The sequence below is a fragment of the Delphinus delphis genome, chromosome 1 (genome assembly GCF_949987515.2).
Source record: "Delphinus delphis chromosome 1, mDelDel1.2, whole genome shotgun sequence".
NCBI classification, from domain to species: Eukaryota; Metazoa; Chordata; class Mammalia; order Artiodactyla; family Delphinidae; genus Delphinus; species Delphinus delphis.
This window is the reverse complement of record NC_082683.1, coordinates 37,488,068-37,508,384: the sequence shown is the minus strand read 5'-3', so window position 1 is coordinate 37,508,384 and position 20,317 is coordinate 37,488,068. Positions and strand designations below refer to the sequence as shown.

The 20,317-nt window shown below is 42.0% G+C and overlaps 1 protein-coding gene and 1 non-coding gene across 6 annotated transcripts in view; one reads left to right on the top strand and one right to left on the bottom strand.

The window, feature by feature from the left end:
* Positions 1 to 11,262, bottom strand: part of MAST2 (microtubule associated serine/threonine kinase 2) — a 208,701-nt gene extending 197,439 nt beyond the window's left edge. For all 5 annotated transcript variants that reach the window (XM_060021430.1, XM_060021437.1, XM_060021460.1 and 2 more), the window contains exon 1: positions 10,793 to 11,262. In XM_060021430.1, the coding sequence (XP_059877413.1) occupies positions 10,793 to 10,978 (186 nt within the window). In that variant the 5' untranslated portion in view covers positions 10,979 to 11,262. The remainder of the gene's footprint in view (positions 1 to 10,792) is intronic.
* TRNAE-CUC (transfer RNA glutamic acid (anticodon CUC)) lies at positions 2,997 to 3,069 on the top strand. The gene has a single exon. It is a non-coding gene; the product is annotated as a tRNA-Glu (tRNA).
* Positions 11,263 to 20,317: the final 9,055 nt, after the last annotated feature.

Below are 20,317 nucleotides of genomic sequence, written 5' to 3'. Positions count from 1 at the left end.
TAATAATAAAAAGGCTGGTCAAGGAAGGCCTTTATCTGAACAGAGACCTAAATGAAATGAGGAAGCCAGTCATATAAATATATCCAGAAAAAGAACCCCTCACGTAGAGAAAACTACCAAGTATAGAAGTCCTCAATTAATAATTTTTAAAATGTCCTCAGGCAGGAGCATGCTTAATATATTTGGAGACCATCAAGGCAGCCAGTGTGAACAGAGCTCAGTAACAAGAGGAGGAGTAGAAGGAAATGAGGTTAGAGAAGGCCAAGAGGCAGATCATGCAGACTTTAAGTACAAAGCAAGCACCTTCCATTTTGATCAACTGTGATGGAAAGCCACTTTTGAGTAGGGGATGGTAACAAACTTTGATTTTAGCTTTTACAGGATGATACCGATCTTGCTGTGTGCAAATTATCATGGGGGCGGAGGGGAGAGGAGGTAAAAGAACAGAATCAGGAAGACAGGTTTGGAGACTTTTATAGTAATCCAGATGAAAGATGATAGAGGCTAAGATTAAGGTAGTGATGGAGCTAGTGGGGAAAAGTCTCATGCAATTTGAATGTAGCACCAACCAGAACTGATGGGCTGAATGTGGAATATGAGGTTAAGAAAAGAATCAAAAACAACTTCCATGTTTTGCTCTAAATAAATGAGTGAATGATAGTGCCATTTATTGATGTGGGAAAGACTGGGCAAGCAGTGGAATGGGAAGTGAAAAACAGGGTTCAGCTTTGGACCCATTAAGTTTGAAAGGTCTATTAGCTACCCAAATAGAAATGTTACATACACAACTGAAAATAGGAAAGCTCAAAAGAAAGGTCAAGACTAGAGAAATAAATGTGGGAATCAGCAGCACAGAGATGGAATGTTAAGTAATACAATCTGATGAGATTACATCAGGAGAGAGAATAGACTGCAAAAGCAGATTAAATACTGAACGCTCTAGCAGGTCTGCGTCTTTATTCCTGCTAGAGCGTTCAGTAGGAATAAAGACGCAGACCTACTAGAGAACGGACTTGAGGTTATGGGGAGGGGGAAGGGTGAGCTGTGACAGGGCGAGAGAGAGTCATGGACATATACACACTAACAAACGTAGTAAGGTAGATAGCTAGTGGGAAGCAGCCGCATGGCACAGGGATATTGGCTCGGTGCTTTGTGACAGCCTGGAGGGGTGGGATAGGGAGGGTGGGAGGGAGGGAAACGCAAGAGGGAAGACAAATGGGAACATATGTATATGTATAACTGATTCACTTTGTTATAAAGCAGAAACTAACACACCATTGTAAAGCAATTATACCCCAATAAAGATGTTAAAAAAAAAAAAAATACTGAACGCTCTCAAGCACCAGTGAGATTGGAAGAAAACCAAGACAGCATGGTCCCAGGAGCCAAATGATGGAATGATCAACCATGTCAAAAGCAACAGGTCGAGTGAGATGAAGACTGAAAACTGGCCACTGGGTTAGACCAATGATGACCTTCACATAAGTGTTTCAGTGGAATGACGGGGGACTAAAGCCTGACTTGACTGGAATGGGTTCAAGAGGAGAGGAAATGAAAGAAGATATAGACAACTCTTTCAAGTAGTTTTGTTATAAAGAGGAGCACTCTCCTACTCACAATTATTTCGTATCCCTTGCTCTTTTGCCTGAATAACTGCAAGAGCCTCTTAACTGGTTCCACATACCCATTCAGTCAATGCTCGCTAAAGTAGCCAAATAAGTGGGATTAAAATAAATGTTAGATCACGTGATTCTTATGCTCAAAACTCTCCAATGGCTTCTCATCTCGTTCAACATGAAAGTCAAAATCCTCACAGCTGCCTGTAAGACCCTTACCAATCTGAAACTCTCCACAGTTCAGCCCTCCTCTCCCCATCTTTCCCCTCTGAGCTCACCTACTACTCTTCCTCTTACTCTACTCCAGCCACACTTGGCTTCCTTGGTGTTCCTCAAACACAAATTTTAGAGCTGGAAGTATGCTTCTACCCCAAGGTGCTTCCTATTCCCTCTACCAAGTATACTCTTCCCCCCACATAATCTAAATGCCTCAATCTCTTACATTCTTCAGGTCTTTACTCAAACATCTCATTCCAAAGAGATGCCTTTCCTGATAATGCTATTTAAGCCATAAAATCCCCCATCACTCTATATTCCCCTTCCCTGCTTTATTGTCTTTGTAGTATTTATCACCGTATAGCATACTACATATTTTACTTATTTCTTTTATTATCTGATTCCCTCTACTAGAATAGAAACTTTGAAAGCAGGGTTTGTCATCTGCCTTTTTCACTTCTATAATCCCAACAGTAACCAAAAAATTTTAAAAAAACAAAAACAAAACAAAAAAAACTTCTTGAATCCAAGGATGAATGAATGAGAGGGAATGCAGGGTTAATGAAGTTTTTTCAAGATTGAAAATATTGTAGCATGCTTGTATGCTGATGAGAATCATCAACAGAAAAAAAACATTAATGACTCAGGAGTAGGAAAGAATAATTCCAAGAATAAAACTCTTATTTAGATGTAGGGGTTGGCCTTAGATGGGAATAGGAACAGATTATCCATAGCAATAAGAGAGAGGGAAAAGAATGCGGGTACAGGGCTTCCCTGGTGGTGCAGTGGTTGAGAGTCCGCCTGCCGGATGCGGGGGACACAGGTTCGTGCCCCGGTCCGGGAAGATCCCACATGCCGCGGAACGGCTGGGCCCGTGAGCCATGGCCGCTGAGCCTGCACGTCCGGAGCCTGTGCTCCGCAGCGGGAGAGGCCACAACAGTAAGAGACCCGCGTACAGCAAAAAAAAAAAAAAAAAAAAAAAAGAATGCGGGTACAGATATAGGTAGGTTGGGTGACTTGTAATGGGAGCTTGTAGGATTATCTTTGTTTTTTCTTCAGTGAAACAGGAAGCAAGGACATCAACTGAGAGTAAAGAGGACAAATAGAGTGCTAAAAGTTTGAGGAGAACGATTAAACTATCATTTAAGAGTGAATGGAGGGAATTCCCTGGTGGTCCAGTGGTTAGGACTCCGTACTCTCACTGCTGAGGGCCTGGGTTCAATCCCTGGTCTGGGAACAAAGATCCCACAAGCCGTGTGGCACTGCCAAAAAAAAAAAAAAAAAAAAAGTGAATGGACTAGGGAATGTCATAGGATTGACTGTCATTGCTGAAAGACTCCTTAGGTTCATGATCACAAATTTAGATGTCAGCATCGTTGTGTTTTCCTCCAGCCACATTCAGCTGCCTAGACACAAGGGCAGAATAGGCAGAGTTGGTTTAATCATGGTTGGAATTTTCTCAAGCAGGTATGATAGAAGGTACTGAAGGTACATGCATAGCAGTAATTATGATAGCCCATGAAATGTTAAGTTGGACAAGAAGGAAAGTAGAGGCATGAGGTGACTGACAATGAAAAGGTAGTCTGGACTTCCCTGCTGGCTCAGTGGTTAAGAATTCGCCTGCCAATGCAGGGGACATGGGTTCGAGCCCTGGTCTGGGAAGATCCCACGTGCCACGGAGCAACTAAGCCCATGCGCCACAACTACTGAGCCTGCGCGCTAGAGCCCACAAGCCACAACGACGGAGCCCCCATGCCACAACTACTGAAGCCCACCTAGAACCCATACTCCACAACAACAGAAGCCACCGCAAAGAGAAACCCGTGCACCGCAATGAAGAGTAGCCCCTGCTCACTGCAACTAGAGAAAGCCTGCATGCAGCAACGAAGACCCAATGCAGCCATAAATAAATAAATAAATTTATTTATTTTTTTTAAAAAAATCAACAGACCAGAGGTTCCAAAGCGTTTGAACAATTTTTGGAGAGGAAATCCTAAAATAAATGTGAGCTAGAGAAACAGAAGATGATGTGAAGGTCAGAGTCTGGCAAGCTCAAAACTAAGATTTTAGAGGCAGAACAATTATTGGTAAAGATGAAAAGTACCTAATGAATATGGAAGTAAGAGGCTCAGGTTTATGTCAATTTTCCCCATCAATTATTTACTGTACTTCCACTGTACACATGGCTACAGTGCAGAGAAAAGAGTTTGGGAGTTAATAATGAGGAACAACAAAAAGGTGGTCAACTATGTCTGACTAACAATGCATTTTGTGTAAGTCCTTACTGCCAATAACGTCTAGTCTCTGCTCTCCCTTGAGGACTTTTTCCTCTTCCCCCAGGGCTAGCCCTTGACCCAACAACCTGGTTTTCAAAACTCTTTGGAACCCCAAGTATGTATATAATGAAGAAAAACAACCAATAACTGCTGATAAAAAGTAATAATTACCAAGGTGCCATAGGGATTTTATCAAGAAAGTACAAAGCTAGGTGGCAAATTTAGCAGAGAATCATAAGCAGCTAAGACCAGCAATAAAGGAGGCATAATGATTGCAATATTAAGCTGCCTCTCACAGTCCTGATCATAGGTCACCATGAATAACTGGGGTGGAAAAAGCTTTTAGGTTGATCTTAGGCTATGGGCATCCAGTAAAACAAAGATGGGAAAAATCTGGAGGCAGATGTGTCCTACCCTCATCAGGAAACACTGTCCAACCTGCTTCAACCATCCCAGGCTCTCTGCTCCCAGTACCTCTGATGAAATCAAATCTTCCAAAGGTAACAGGTTTTCAGGAGCTGGCCCTTATTCATATTACTTCTGGACAAGAGGGGAGGGAGGGCCAATAAACATTCTGTATTGAGGGACTTCCCTGGTGGTCCAGTGAGTAAGACTCCACACTCCCAATGCAGGGAGCCCGGGTTCGATCCCTGGTCAGGGAATCAGATTCCACATGCACACCACAATAAGTGTCCACATGCCACAACTAAGAGTCCACATGCCGCAACTAAGAGCCCACATGCTGCAACTAAATATCCCGCGTGCCCCAACTAAGACCGAGCGCAGCCTAACTAAATAAATAAATAAATAGACATTCTGTATTGAAAACTCAGAAAAATTCTCAAATGCCCATGTCTCAATCACCATGTCCTACCTACATTGTATCCTCCACACAGCTACCAGAGTAATCCAGCTAAAAAACAAGAAAGACCACCCTGCTTCCCTACTTACTATCTTTTTACATAATACTAAAGACCATCTACAATCTAGGCTCCTTTAGTCTCTTAACTCAACATCTATAGCTTCAAGTTCAACTTCCAACAATACTAAATTGATTACAGTTCCCTACACAATATATGCAGCTTCCCCTCTGTATGTTTTGTGCCCCATGCTTTTGCCCGTATACTAATATTATAGTGCAGAATAAAGAGAAGATACTGATTTCCATGAAAATAATTTTGAAAATTCCTTAATGATGCCAAGAGAATTCAAAATTCAAAATATTTTAATCTTTTTCTATTCATTCAGTCCACAAATAATTCATTCAGTCAACAAGTAACTACTTAACATCTATTGTGACAAAGCCCTTGACTATGCATTATGATAGATAAAATGATGATATAGTTCCTACCCTCAGTAATTTACAACTTAAAAGCAGATATGAAATAATACAAAATGAATACAGAAGGATAGAAGTGCTATTTACTACAGCCCAATCATGGAAAAACAACTTCACAGAACGGTTTCTGCGGCATGAGTTAGGCCTGGAAACTTGAGTAGAATTTTAATGAGCAAAGACAGAGAAGAAAGAGCTTTTCAGATGAATGATTACTTAAAATAAATATATGGGGACTTCCCTGGTGGCACAGTGGTTAAGAATCCGCCTGCCAATGCAGGGGACACAGGTTTGATCCCTGGTCCGGGAAGATCCCACATGTCATTGGAGCAACTAAGCCCATGCACCACAACTACTCAGCCTGAGTTCTAGAGCCCGCAAGCCACAAATACTGAGCCTGTGTGCCACAACCACTGAGCCTGTGTGCCACAACCACTGAAGCCCATGCGCCTAGAGCTCGTGTTCTATAAGAGAAGCCACCACAACGAGAAGCACGCACACTGCAACGAAGAGTAGCCCCCGCTTGCTGCAACTAGAGAAAGCCCACACGCAGCAACGAAGACCCAACACAGCCAAATATAAATAAATTAAATAAATAAATAAATAAATTTAAAATATATATATACATATGAAAATGCCTAAGCAGTAAACAAATATTTACTGAATGTCCATTACGTACCAGTTAAAACACTAAAGGCTGGTATAATGATGAATAAAACAGCCTCTGAGGAGTTTTTTCTCTGATGAGAGACTGACAGCCAATCAGAATGAGGAAATACATGTTTCAAGTGCCAGCACACATATCTATGTTTCTAATAAATATTCAGACTAATAACTATGTTTCAAATACCATACTAGGCCCTAGGTAAATGAAAGAGTCTGGGCCTCAAAGAACTTACTTATGAGAGAGACAAACTATTTCAATAATGTACGCTACAATGGAGACAAAGCAAAGTCTTGGGAACCAAGAGAAGGGGCCTCTAACTCTGATTCTAATAAAAAGTGATAAGTATCAAGTAGACCTTGAATGCCAAGGTCTTCAAACTTTATTCTATGGTATCAAGAAGCTAATGAAAGTTTCTGAAGATAAAGCAATAAAATGATCATTTAACAAATACTTATCTATCACTGGAACTCAGGTAGGCAAGGAGTTCCAATCTTTTTTTTAATTAGAATGCAGAATAAATCAGAGGTTAAAAGACTAAAAACAAGCAAATGCAGTTAAAATATTACAACAACCAAGACAAAAATTTATAAATGCTGAATTAAGGTTTTGACAGTGAGAACAAAGATTTGAAAGATGTTATGAAGACAGAATCAGCAGAACCTGGATAAGGGGGTCAAGGGAGAGGGAAAAGTCAAAGACCATGGATATAATTTCAAGTTTGATGACAAGAAAAAGGAAAGACACGGGGAGACCACATTTCAAAGGAGAAATAATGGATTCTATTTCAATGATACAGTAAGCCACTGAGCTAGAGATCCAAGTTCTGCATCCTGTTCAGAAATTATTCCTAAATACCCGCATGGTATAACATGTAACAAGCATTATTCCGTATCATGAGAAATGGAGAACAAAGTCATTTGTGAAAGGTAGATGCTTGGTGATCAGTCAGGTTCTTATTCCCTGAATGAATGGAATAATCCATCCAGCCTCATAACACACGAAACTGAAATTTTTAACTTTTCAACATCAAATAATTTCTAGTTATGGACTTTCAAGGACACTATCAGTTTATGAAAATCACAAATGTTAAGATCACAAATGCTGAGGGTCTAATGTGGAAATATTAAGCCCAGAAATGGAAATGTAGAGCTAAGGAAAGAGGTCAGGCCTAGAGACTCAGATCACTCTACAAGGAGGTTCTGTGACACAATGCTATGAACAAAGAGAACTACAGACCCTATTATACATCCTAAGCACTTGCCACAAATAGGGTAAGCCTGCTAAAAAACAAAGTACAATTAAGAAAAACGCTGGGAATTCCCTGGCAGTCCGGTGGTTAGGACTTGGTACTTTCACTGTGGGGGTCCGGGTTCAATCCCTAGTGGGGGAACTAAGATCCCCCAAGCTGCACAGTGTGGCCAAAAGAAAAAAGCTAAGGACAGAGGACATATCCGCAAGGAACATATTGGGGACAGAGACAGAAAACAGTAAAAGACACCCAAGAAGCAGTCAGAGTAACAGGAGTAGAATGGACATTATGACAAAAGAGAAGAAAATATCAAGAAGGAACACATGCAAAAATTAATCAAAATAAAGCTGAGGTAGTCATACTAATATCAGATAAAAGACACTTTAAAATGCATAATTGTAGTATAAAAGCTCACTATAAAATAACCGACGTTTATTTCACCAGAAACGTTTAACAATTGTATTGTACACTTGAATGCACCTAATAAAGAGAAAAACAAAAAAACAAAAACAAAAAAAAGAAGGAACACATGGTCAAGACTGACAAATAGTTCACAGAGGTCAGAGAAGATGAGGAATGGGGAAAGGCTATCATATTTAATCATTTAAAGGTCCCTGGGACTGCTGCATCTCTCTGTGTAATTCACAATGAAAACTTTTCACAAATAGCCACACATTTTTTTTTTTTTTTTTTTAATTTTTGGCTGCGTTGGGTCTTCATGGCTACGTGGGCTTTCTCTAGTTGCGGCGAGTGGGGTCTACTCTTCCTTGCAGTGTGCAGGCTTCTCATTGCGGTGACTTCTCTTGTTGCGGAACACGGGCTCTAGGCGCACGGGATTCAGTAGTTGTGGCGCACGGGCTTAGTTGCTCCGTGGTATGTGGGATCTACCCGGACCAGGTCTCAAACCTGTGTCCCCTGCATTGGCAGGCGATTCTTAACCACTGCGCCACCAGGGAAGCCCCAACACACATTATTTTTTAATTAAAAAAAAAGGAAAAGTTTTAGTATCCATCATGGTATAATCACACAATGGAAAATCACACAGCAATGAAAAAGAACAAGCTTTTTCTAAAAGCAACAACACAGATGAATCTCACAGACATAATGAAAGAATCTAGTCACAAAAGAGTACAAACTGTATGATTCCATTTATATGAAGTTCAGAAGAGGCAAAACTAATCCATGGTGATAGAGTTTGGGAGAGTGGTTACCTCTGGAGAAGGGTAATACCTGGGAGAAAGTACAAAGGAACATTCTAGGGTACTGGAAATGTTCTACATCCTGATCTGAGGTGTGGTCACATAGGTGTATTCATTCTGTAAAAGTTCATGGGCTGAACGAACCTTTGATTTGCACACTGTAGATAAGTCACATCTCAATTAAAAAGTAAATAAACAAACACACAAAGTTACTGGGAACCTTGAAGACAACACTTTGGGGGAATTTATTTGTAGAAGCCAAATCACAATATGGGGGATGTATACAAGGTGAAGAAGCTGAGACAGTGAATACAAACTCGTTTTTCAAGAAGGTTGCTGGTAAAGCAAAAATGAGATTACAAAGTAGCTTAGGTAGGTTACAAAACTCAGGGAAATCATGTTGTTTTGTTTTTATTTGAGGTATAAGACAAAGAGAAAATAACATACATAACAAGGGCCTACAGCCTATGAGAGGGAATGAAATCAAGAACATAGAGGGATTAGCCTTGGAAAAGAGGATGAATACTTCCTTCTTTGAGATTTAAAAGATGAGAGAACACAGAAATCCTTAGATAGAGAAGAGGGAGAAATCAAGTTACCTTGAACTCTTTAGTGAAGCATGTGATAAGGTCAATTAGACCAGGTAAATTGAGTCAGGAAAGGATCTGGGCTTTAAGTACATTTTTAAATGTTTCAAATAGGAACTGCAGAGAATATAAAACACAAGGATGAAGAAGGAAATTCCAGTAAGAGGACAATGCTCAGTGGCCTGAAAGCAAGGGCAGAAATGGCACAGTCTACTCAGGACTAGGTGGAGAATACAAGATAAAAAAACAAAAGGAGGGGGGCTTCCCTGGTGGCGCAGTGGTTGAGAATCTGTCTGTTGATGCAGGGGACACGGGTTCGAGACCTGGTCCGGGAAAATCCCACATGCCACGGAGCAGCGATGCCCGTGCGCCACAACTACTGAGCCCACGTGCCACAGCTACTGAAGCCCCCACGCCTAGAGCCCATGCTCCTCAACAAGAGGAGCCATTGCAATGAGAAGCCCGTGCACCACAACGAAGAGAAGCCCCCCTCACAGCAACTAGAGAAAGCCCACGCACAACAACGAAGACCCAACGCAGCCAAAAATAAATAAATTAATTTTTTTAAAAAAGGGAGGGAAAAGTCCAAGGGCTAACATGTGCATCACTGAAACTATATAATAAAGAATGATGTCTAAGGAAAATACTTATTTAACACACAGGAAAGAGGCAGAAGACCTAACAGAACTCTTCAAAGATCCAAAGATGAAGTCACTAGGGTCTAGAGTAGAGTGTGCGAAAGGGAAGCTGTCACTAGAGTTCATTACTACAGAACATTTTTCTGTAACTCCCACAAGATCAAGAACCACATATTCTCCTTTCACTGAACTTCCTACAGCTACTAGTGACAACTTCTCCTCCCTGATAAAACTGACCTTTATCCCCTACTTCTAAATACACCTACACTTGATTAATAAATTATATAAACATATCCTGTCCATTCAGAAACTCCATGAACTTTTTACACTTCTATCTGTGTTCTCCCACTAAGGTGTTTTCAGTGGTACAATCCTAGAAGGCAGAGACTATATCCACGAATTCTCTGTTCACAGTATTGGGTTTGGGATTACACACATGCATCCCCAAAGCACATGTTTTAAAAACTGCTTTCTCGTGAAATGAATCATTACTGGAGAGAAACTTTAACAATGCTTCAGAACATATTCCTACACGACTATAACGATGGCCAAATCAGAGAATGCTTAGGAATGACACCCGTTTTCACAACTGCCAACATAACCTCTAGAAAGTACGATAACATTTACTATATTATTGACTATTTGCCCCTCTGGATAATTCCTCCATACCTCTTTAGTAAACCTATTCTTTGCACTTCATTTACTCCCAGCCCACATTCTAGCGTCCCTTCTTCCCATCCAGAACCCCTAACCTCAAACGCCCCACAGGACCATTTTTCAGCCGTACTCCCTCATTTCCTATTCAACCCCAGACCATCACTTCCATCCACTTCTCCACTCCCCATTTTTCTGCCTCTCCAGACCTCCCATTCCTTCTGCCGAACTATTCAGTCCCCACCCCTTCAACGCCCCAGCCCAAGTCTTCCCGCCTGAGATCGCCCTCCCCCATCGCTCCCTTTCAGGCTCCCCCTCCCCAACCCTTCCCTCCGAGACCCTGGCCAGCACTACCTGCTCCCTGACTTCGGGCCCTGCGGGCCCCACCCGCTCCTCCAGTAGCTGCCTCCCGGACGGCGCTCGCCGGCGCGAGGGCAGGGGCTGGGGCAGCTCCGCTGCCCGCTGAGCCCCATCCTCCCGGCGGGCGGCCGGCGGCGGCGGCGGCAGCTGCGGTCGGTCGCGGCAGCGGCTCCGCTTCATATCTGCGGCTGGGCCCTGGGCGTCAGCGCAGCGAATGTCCCGGACCCGCACGGCCCCGGGCCGCGGCGCTACCGCGCCAACCACCGCCCGCGGCCACCATGGCCCGGCGGGCGCCCGAAGCCACCGACCCCAGCCAGCAGCTCCTCTGCGCTTTCTGGGGCCTCAAGAGCCGCGGCCTCCTCGGCGCTCCTTACGGAGGCGGCAGCATCGCCGCAGTGTCTTCTTCTCCCACCCGGTGCACGCTCGGGCGGCCAGCAGCCGCCGCCGCCGCCGCCTCCACCGCAGCAGCCGGCTACACAGCCAGACGCCAACAGCTTGCCTGTAGCCCGGCCCCGCCCCTCCCTTCCCCTCGCGCGCGCGCACCGGGAGCCCGCCCGCCACCTCTGGCCGCGCGCCGCCTCCCGCGCACGCGCCAGCGAACGGTCGCGAGAGACCCGCCCTTGGCCCCACCGCGTGGTGGGGGTGGGAGGGAGCGGAGAGCGGAAGAGGGCGGGGCCCCGACGCGCCCGCTGCGGCCGTGGAAGCTCCTTGATTCGTTCATTCATTCATCCATTCATGAAATTGTGTGTCTGGCCAAGCTAAGTGGTGGGGATCCAAAAGTGAATTACAACTGATCAGCGTCCTCAAGGAAGTAGGTGGAGAGGGACCAGGAGCAGCAAGGAGACAAAATAGACAACCAGTAAACAGAACACTAATGCCTGCCTTTTTGTTGAGCACCTTCCAACCAACCGTCAACTGATCTTCACATCACACTTTGAAGGCAGGTCTGCTCATTCTCCTGTTATAGATAAGAAGACCGACGGGAAGTAATATGTACCAGGTCACTGAGCAAACTCAAATTCTGGCTTTTCTGCCCCTTTTCACTGTTTCCTGTTGCTCCCAGAAAGTAAAACAGGGTGTGGAAAGTCCTATAAAAGAGGAAGAAGTGATGGATTCCTTCAAGTGGAAGGCGAAGACAAAAAGGCATCCGCATCATTCCCCACTGACAATGAAGTCATCATGTTATAGCCCAGTCCAGCCTGGCCACAGCGGTGGGCAGCGCAGCCTGCCTCTTTCAGTGACTCATCTGCTCAGCAACGTGGCTGTAGCTCAGCCCTGTCTGACCTCCTCCTTCTGGCTTTAGCTGGTCTGCCAAAGCACCATGTTTTTCCTCTTTTGTCTTGACTGGAGTTCTTTCACAGAAGCCTTTACTGAAGGGTTCACCCATTTTTGCTTGGCCTCCGCCCTAAACCCTTTCTGAGAGGTAATAATAGCTAACATTATAGCATAACTACTGTATACCAGACACTGTGCATTCAATTCACACATGTGCAAACAAGAGGTAAGTTGTATTATTTCCAGTTTACAGTTGAGATTCAAGTTACATAATATGCTCAATATGACACAGCTAGTAAGTGCAGAGCCAGGATTCAAACCAAGGTCTGTCAGATACCAGAGCCTACACACACAACCAGTGTACTCTACAGCCAATCATCAGTCTGATCCTGTACTCCCTGTTTCAGTTCCTCACCACCATCCATCCAGTTGCCTCAACCAGAAACCTGGAAGTCATCCTAGACTCCTTCCTTCCCCTCCTGCCCCCACACCCAATTAATGAACAAGTCCTGCTGCTTCTATAACCTTACCATCTCTCCAATCTGTCTCCTTTTTCCATCCCACTGGTACTACCTCAGCTCAAGTCTTATCTTCTCTCACCTACTTGACTGGGAAATCTTTCTAAATCATTCACCTACAGCAAGTCCCTTTCTCTTCAAACCCATCCTTCAAAAAGCCTTTATAAGAACCTTCATATAACATGTGACTCCCTTGCTTAAAACAGTTAAATAGATTTCCATGACCCTCAGGATGAGGTCTACTAAATTTACTATGATTGGCAAGACCATCTGAAATCTGGTCTCTGTCTACCTCACCTTCTCCTATTAATCCCTGCTATGTCAATTATTTATAGTTATGCCAGCTGTTTATAGTTCCCTGCATGTACAGGGTCTGACACATTCTTGGTTACAAACAACAGAAACAAACTGATTATCCTAAGCCTAAGGGGGAATTATTAGAAGGCTATACAGAGGGGCTCACAGAACAGAACAGAGATTGGAAAATCAGGCTTATGAAACTGGCAGGAAACAAGGAGTCTCTCCAGAGTACACATTAGGGACAATTTCAGGACAGTGCTGTCACCACCACTCCCACACCACCACCAGACAATGTGCTATGCTGCTGCCACATACTTGTGCAAAGGGATTCTATCCTTCTCTCCTCTCTAATTGCATCACCATTCCAGATTCACAGTCTCTGGCAAGAGAATCCACTGACTCAGCCTTGGCAACTTAGGGACCAGAACTCCATTTCAACCTCTTGCCTTCCACTATAGGGACTAAGAAAGTCAGTGTGGCAAATAGACTCTAAGGTTGCCCTCATGATCCACCTCCTCTCCAGTGTTTATGCCTTTGTGTGATCTCCTCCCCTTGAGGTGAGTGGGACCTGTGACTTGCTTCTAAACAGCAAAAATGATGTGGTATCACTTCCATGATTACATTACATTATATAAGATTCTGTCTTGCTAACAGACTCACTCTCATTCTCATTCTCCTAATGGCCTTGAAGAACCAAGCTACCATATTCTGAACTGCCTGTAGAGAGGGTCATGTGGCAGAAAGTTGCAGGCAACCTCTAGAAGCTATGGGCAGCCTCTGGCCCAAAAGCCAGCCAAAAAACAAACACAAAAAACTCAGTCCTACAACCACAAGAAAAAAATTTTTTTCTTGTAGTATAGTTGCTTTACAATGTAGTGTTAGTTTCTGCTGTACAATGAAGTGAATCAGCTATATGTATACATATTTCCCCTCCCTCTTGGACCTCCCTCCCACCCCCCCATCCCACCCATCTAGGTCATCACAGAGCACCAAGCTGAGCTCCCTGTGCTATACAGCAGGTTCCCACTAGCTATCTATTTTATGCATGGTAGTGTATATACGTCAATCCTAATCTCCCAATTCGTCCCACCCTCCCTTTCCCCTCTCTGTGTCCACATGTACATTCTCTACATCTGCGTCTCTATTCCTGCCACACAAATAGGTTCATCCATACCATTTTTCTAGATTCCACATATATGTGCTAATATACGATATTTGTTTTTCTCTTTCTGACTTAACTTCACTCTGTATGACAGACTCTAGGTCCATCCACCTCACTACAAATAACTCAATTTCGTTCCTTTTTATGGCTGAGTAATATTCCATTGGATATATGTACCACATCTTCTTCTTCCATTCATCTGTCAATGGACATTTAGGTTGTTTCCATGTCCTGGCTATTGTAAATAGTGTTGCAATGAACATTGGGGTTACATGTGTCTTTTTGAATTATTTTTCTCAGGGTATATGCCCAGTAGTGGGATTGCTGGGTCATATGGTAGTTCTATTTTTAGTTTTTTAATGAACGTCCATACTGTTCTCCATAGTGGCTGTATCAATTTACATTCCCACAGTGCAGGAGGGGTCCCTTTTCTCCACGCCCCCTCCAGCATTTATTGTTTGTAGATTTTTTGATGATGGCCATTCTGCCGGTGTGAGGTGATATCTCATTGTGATTTTGATTTGCATTTCTCTAATAACTAGTGATGTTGAGCATCTTTTCATGTGCCTCTTGGCCATCTGTATGTCTTCTTTGGAGAAATGTCTATTTAGGCCTTCCACCCATTTTTGGATTGGGTTGTTTGTTTTTTTGATATTGAGCTCCATGAGCTGCTTGTATATTTTGGAGATTAATCCTTTGTCCATTGCTTCATTTGCAAATATTTTCTCCCATTCTGAGGGTTGTCTTTACATCTTGTGTCGGGTTTCCTTTGCTGTGCAAAAGCTTTTAAGTTTCATCAGGTCCCATTTGTTTATTTTTTGTTTTATTTTCATTACTCTAGGAGGTAGGTCAAAAAAGATCTTGCTGTGATTTATGTCAAAGAGTGGTCTTCCTATTTTTTCCTCTAAGAGTTTTATAGTGTTGGCCTTACATTTAGATCTTTAATCCATTTTGAGTTTATTTTTGTGTATGGTGTTAGGTCGTGTTCTGATTTCATTCTTTTACATGTAGCTGTCCAGTTTTCCCAGCACCACTTATTGAAGAGGCTGTCTTTTCTTCATTGTATATTCTTGCCTCCTTTGTCATAGATTAGGTGACCATAGGTGCATGGGTTTATCTCTGGGCTTTCTATCCTGTACCATTGATCTATATTTCTGTTTTTGTGCCAGTACCATACTGTCTTGAATACTGTAACTTTGTAGTAGAGTCTGAAGTCGGGGAGCCTGATTCCTCCAGCTCCGTTTTTCTTTCTCAAGATTGCTTTGGCTATTCAGGGTCTTTTGTGTTTCCATACAAATTGTAAAACTTTTTGTCCTAATTCTGTGAAAAATGCCATTGACAATTTGATAGGGATTGCATTGAACCTGTAGATTGCTTTGGGTAGTATAGTCATTTTCACAATATTGATTCTTCCAATCCAAGAACATGGTATATCTCTCCATCTGTTTGTATCATCTTTGATTTCTTTCATCAGTGCTTTATAGTTTTCTGAGTACAGGTCTTTTGCCTCCTTAGGCAGGTTTATTCCTAGGTATTCTTTTTGTTGTGATGGTAAATGGGATTGTTTCCTTAATTTCTCCTTCTGATTTTTCGTTAGTGTATAGGAATGCAAGAGATTTCTGTGCATTAATTTTGTATCCTGCAACTTTACCAAATTCATTGATTAGCTCTAGTAGTTTTCTGGTGGCATCTTTAGGATTTTCTATGTATAGTATCATACCATCTGCAAACAGTGACAGTTTTACTTCTTCTTTTCCAGTTTGTATTCCTTTTGTTTCTTTTTCTTCTCTGACTGCCATGGCTAGGACTTCCAAAACTATGTTGAATAATAGTGGCAAGAGTGGACATCCTTGTCTTGTTCCTGATCTTAGAGGAAATGCTTTCAGTTTTTCACCATTGAAAATGAAGTTTGCTGTGGGTTTGTCATATGTGGCCTTCATTATGTTGAGGTAGTTTCCCTCTATGCCCACCTTCCAGAGAGTTTTTATCATAAATGGGTGTTGAATTTTGTCAAAAGCCTTTTCTGCATCTATTGAGATGATCATATGGTTTTTATTATTTAATTTGTTAATATGGTGTATCACACTGATTGATTTGCATATATTGAAGAATCCTTGCATACCTGGGATAAATCCCACTTGATCATGGTGTATGATCCTTTTAATGTGTTGTTGGATTCTGTTTGCTAGAATTTTGTTGAGGATTTTTGTGTCTGTGTTCATCAGTGATATTGGTCTGTAATTTTCTTTTTTTGTGGTATCAGGGTGATGGTGGCCTTACAGGACGAGTTTGGGAGTGTTCCTCCCTCTGCAACACCTGAGTGAGCTTGGAAACAAACCTCTCCAGTTGAATCTCCAGATGAGAACATATCCCAGCCATATCTGGACTCCTGGTCCACAGAAATTGTGAGATAAATGCTTATTATTTTAAGCTGATAAGTTTATGGTAAGTTATTACACAGGAATAGAAAACTAATACATCCAGATACTCGCTTTCTCAGGCCAGAGGTGGCCATGTGACACAATCTGGCCTGAACCCCCTCTTGCTCCTATCTTCCCTACATTAATAAATGACAAGCCGATTTTTTTCAGTTGCTCAGGCCAAAACCTCAGAATGATAGTTGAATCCTTTCCTTCTCACACACTTCACATCCATTCCACTAGCAAATTCTATGCAAATTAAGAGAATTTTACAATTATCTGGGAGAGAGGTGATGATGACATGTAGAAAGAAAGTGATCATCGTAATGAAAGAAAGTGAATCTTAGAGAGACTCAGAAAGCAGAAACAACAGGAACTGTTGACTCATCTGGGTAGAGAGAAAGAGAGAAGATTCGAGAATGATTTCCAGGTTTCTGGCTTGGACAACTGATATAGGGAACAGTGAAGAAGAAGTTTGAAGGAGATTATAATTAATTTTCAGATATGTTTGCTCTTTTTTTTTTTTTCTCTTAAGTACCAGTGACATACCCAAGTGAAGATGGTAGGGTGAGCTATTGATTAAATTGCTTTAGAGTTCAGAACTGAGGGCTACCAGTATTTAGATGTATGACAAATATAAACTGTTCAATAATCTTGGGTTTATACATGTTATGACATCTCTTTTCTGTTTCCTAGTTAGCCACTCAGGCTCCTCATGTCATATTATCAGGAAGTCTAGTATCTCCTCCTTAATTATCTAAGAACTCCAATGTTCCTATATATTCTAAAAGGTAAGTATGGTAGTCATCTATTGTTACATAACAAAGCATCTCAAAATTTGTGAATTAAAACAACAAGCATTTATTTATCTGACAATTCTGTGGGTCAGCTGGTTGGTTCTTATGGCCTGGGCCAGTTTAGCTGATCACTTCTTAGTCTGCAAATGCATCTGCAGTTAGCTGAGGATTGACAGGTGGCTAGATAATCTAGAATGGCCTTTCTCAGACATCTGACAGTTTTCAAGCTGTTGGCCATAACAATGGGGCCAAAAAAGTCAAATATCTCTCATCATCCAAGACCACATAACAAGGTCCTCCCAATCCAGCGAAGGTTTTTTGAGATAGGACAATCCCATTCCCTTGGTACCCAGCTCAGCCAAATATGCCCAGGCCACAGTTCCCACAACTGAAGCTCTTAGTCCTGTATGTTTTCCGTTTCCATACACAGCACAGTGAATTTCCAGGGAAACAAGCAGTCCCAGGACAAGTTTCCCAAGGAGCCCACATCCTAGAGATCTGCAGTGTTTCCTCTTAAACAGTCAAAAGAGAGAGTGTCTAATTATGTCTCCTTTCCCTAGGCAATGATTGCTTGCTAATCCTCCTAAGGGAGGATACTCTCAGTGTTTCTAGGGGGCTGACGAATCATTACATACCCTCTTGGAAAAGCCTGCTTTCAGTGATACTAACATTCTCTACTCTTCTATGAAAGATTCCTTAGGTGATTTGAAGGGGCCCACATTACTCTTCTAAGAGTTAGCTTCAAGGATTCCTTATTACAATTATGGTAAAAACAGATCCTTGTCCCCCAATATCCATTCTTCCCTTTTCATATGATTGGACACATGCCACCTAAAATAAAGCAAAATTTCCAGCCTTCTTTGTAGCTAAATATAACCATGTAACTAAGCTCTGACCGTGAGCTGTGAGCTTGAGTGATGAGAGCAACTTTTGAAGTATGCTCTAAAAGGGAAAAGCCATGTCTTTCCTTTGTTCTACCTATTGCTTATAAAGTGGTCATGGTAGTAATCTACCTTGGACCACAGGTATAAGAAAACATCAAAAGGATGGCAATGCAACAATGTAGAAAGTGCCAAGATAAACTCATGGAGCAGAGCTGCCATCCTTGCCCTCTCTAGTATTATGTGAGAGAGAAATATATCTCTGTCTTAAGTTACTGTAATTTTGGGTGTCTGTTACATGTAACTAATCCTCCATCATTATCACTTACTATGATGATTTCTAGTACCTGTTTTGCAGAGCTGATGGATCCAAATGTAACCTTGGGCAGGGCACCAGCTACAGATGGAAACTGAAGCCTTATTAAATACATTAGGATATACTTGGCAATAAAGGAAACAGGACTCTCAGGGAAATTCAAGACTAAAAGTACAGCTGTCCTCAGGGAATTTGGAACTGGAAGCATATCTAGGACCCTCAGCAGCAGGAGTGTAGAGCATTTTACTCTATACTCTTGTCATTACCATGACTAAGTTTCTCTCTTGGTCTCTCATGTGTCTTTTTGTGTTTCCTCCCAGAACTAACCAGCTTATTTACCCTCTGTTCTGTATTATTGCTTTATATCATCACTTCTATCTACCAATATTTTCTACTTAGGCAAAATTTTGTCTTAGTCACCGCCTCTTCTGTACTAACTGGCTTCTTTATGCAATTTTAAAAACTTCCTTGCTTCTAATGTCTGATTCATTCCCTATTTTCTAATTCATTTGCCTAAAGATGAGAAGCTAATTGGCCAAACTTTACCTGTCAAGTACTTTAATAGCTGCTGGATAACCTACACATTAGTTAGGGGTGCCTTCCTGGTGTAATCAGCAATGTCTAGGAACTGGGAAGATGGTGTCATGTGGTACAGAATATGATTGCATAGGATTACCCCTTGACAGAGGTATGGGAGAGATAATTTTCCATAAAGGGGGATGGTGGACTTCTCTGGAACTATGAGTACCATGTCTTAGATATATTGAAGAGAAATAAAAGTGGAGACCAGAAACCCGTAAGGAGTCTATTACAAAGGAATAGGTAACAGGTACTTGTCAGAGTTTTATAGTAGTAGGGTTAGAGAGGAAGGGAGAGACTGAAGAAATATTAAAGCTGTACAATTTATAGGGCTTGATGAATAGCCAGAGAGGAGAAATGGGCAAATAGGATGAATCAGGGATAATCTTCAGGATTATGGTTTAAATAACCAGGTGGATGATGGTGTCTTTCACTGACGTAGAGAATACTGAAGGAAGAACAAGTTTCATAATTTCATTTACTCATTTATTCACAAACTAAACAAGTATTTGTTTAAACTTCCATGGAAGAGAAATATTAAACAAATGCATTCAGAAAAAGAACAAATGTACTCAAAGAAGTACAATTTGGGGACATGTTGATTTTGTGGTGCCTATGAGATAAACAAGATGGATATATGGGTCTAAAGTTCAGGGAATGCTCTCAGTATATATATATATATATATATATATATATATATATATATATATATATACATACACACACATGCACACACACACATATACAGAATGAAACTTATGAACAGGCATATGCTCACAACTTTCTCTCCTGCCCGAGTCTTCCCCTGGCCAAGAGAGTTCTATAGGTGCCAGACTGCTTCTTTGGGCTTGGGGATGCAGGACAAGGAGAATAATAAATAAGAAGAATAATTAAAGGGAAAAAAGAAGTAGAACTTAGTTCAAGAAGCTGAGTTGCTCTACACGGGAAGGAGCTGTAAGACGGGAGGAAAGGGAGGAAGGTAGAAGATACAGGTAGGGAAGCAGAGAGAAGAAAAGAAAGCTGTGTGGTAGGTGGGAGTAGTTGTTTTGTGGTGTGTAAGGGAAGTAGGTAGGAGACGAAGAGGAGCTGTAAAGAGTATTGCTACAAATCCTCTTCTCAGTTCCCAAGCAATGCCTGTAAAGGACTTGCATCATTTTGAAGTTACTTTTGGTTGCTGAACTGTGAACTTCTCTAAATATGATTCCATGCAAAGAGTAAGCTATGTTGCCCTCCCTCATTTACGAAGGGTGACTTAAAAATTTGGGAGCATA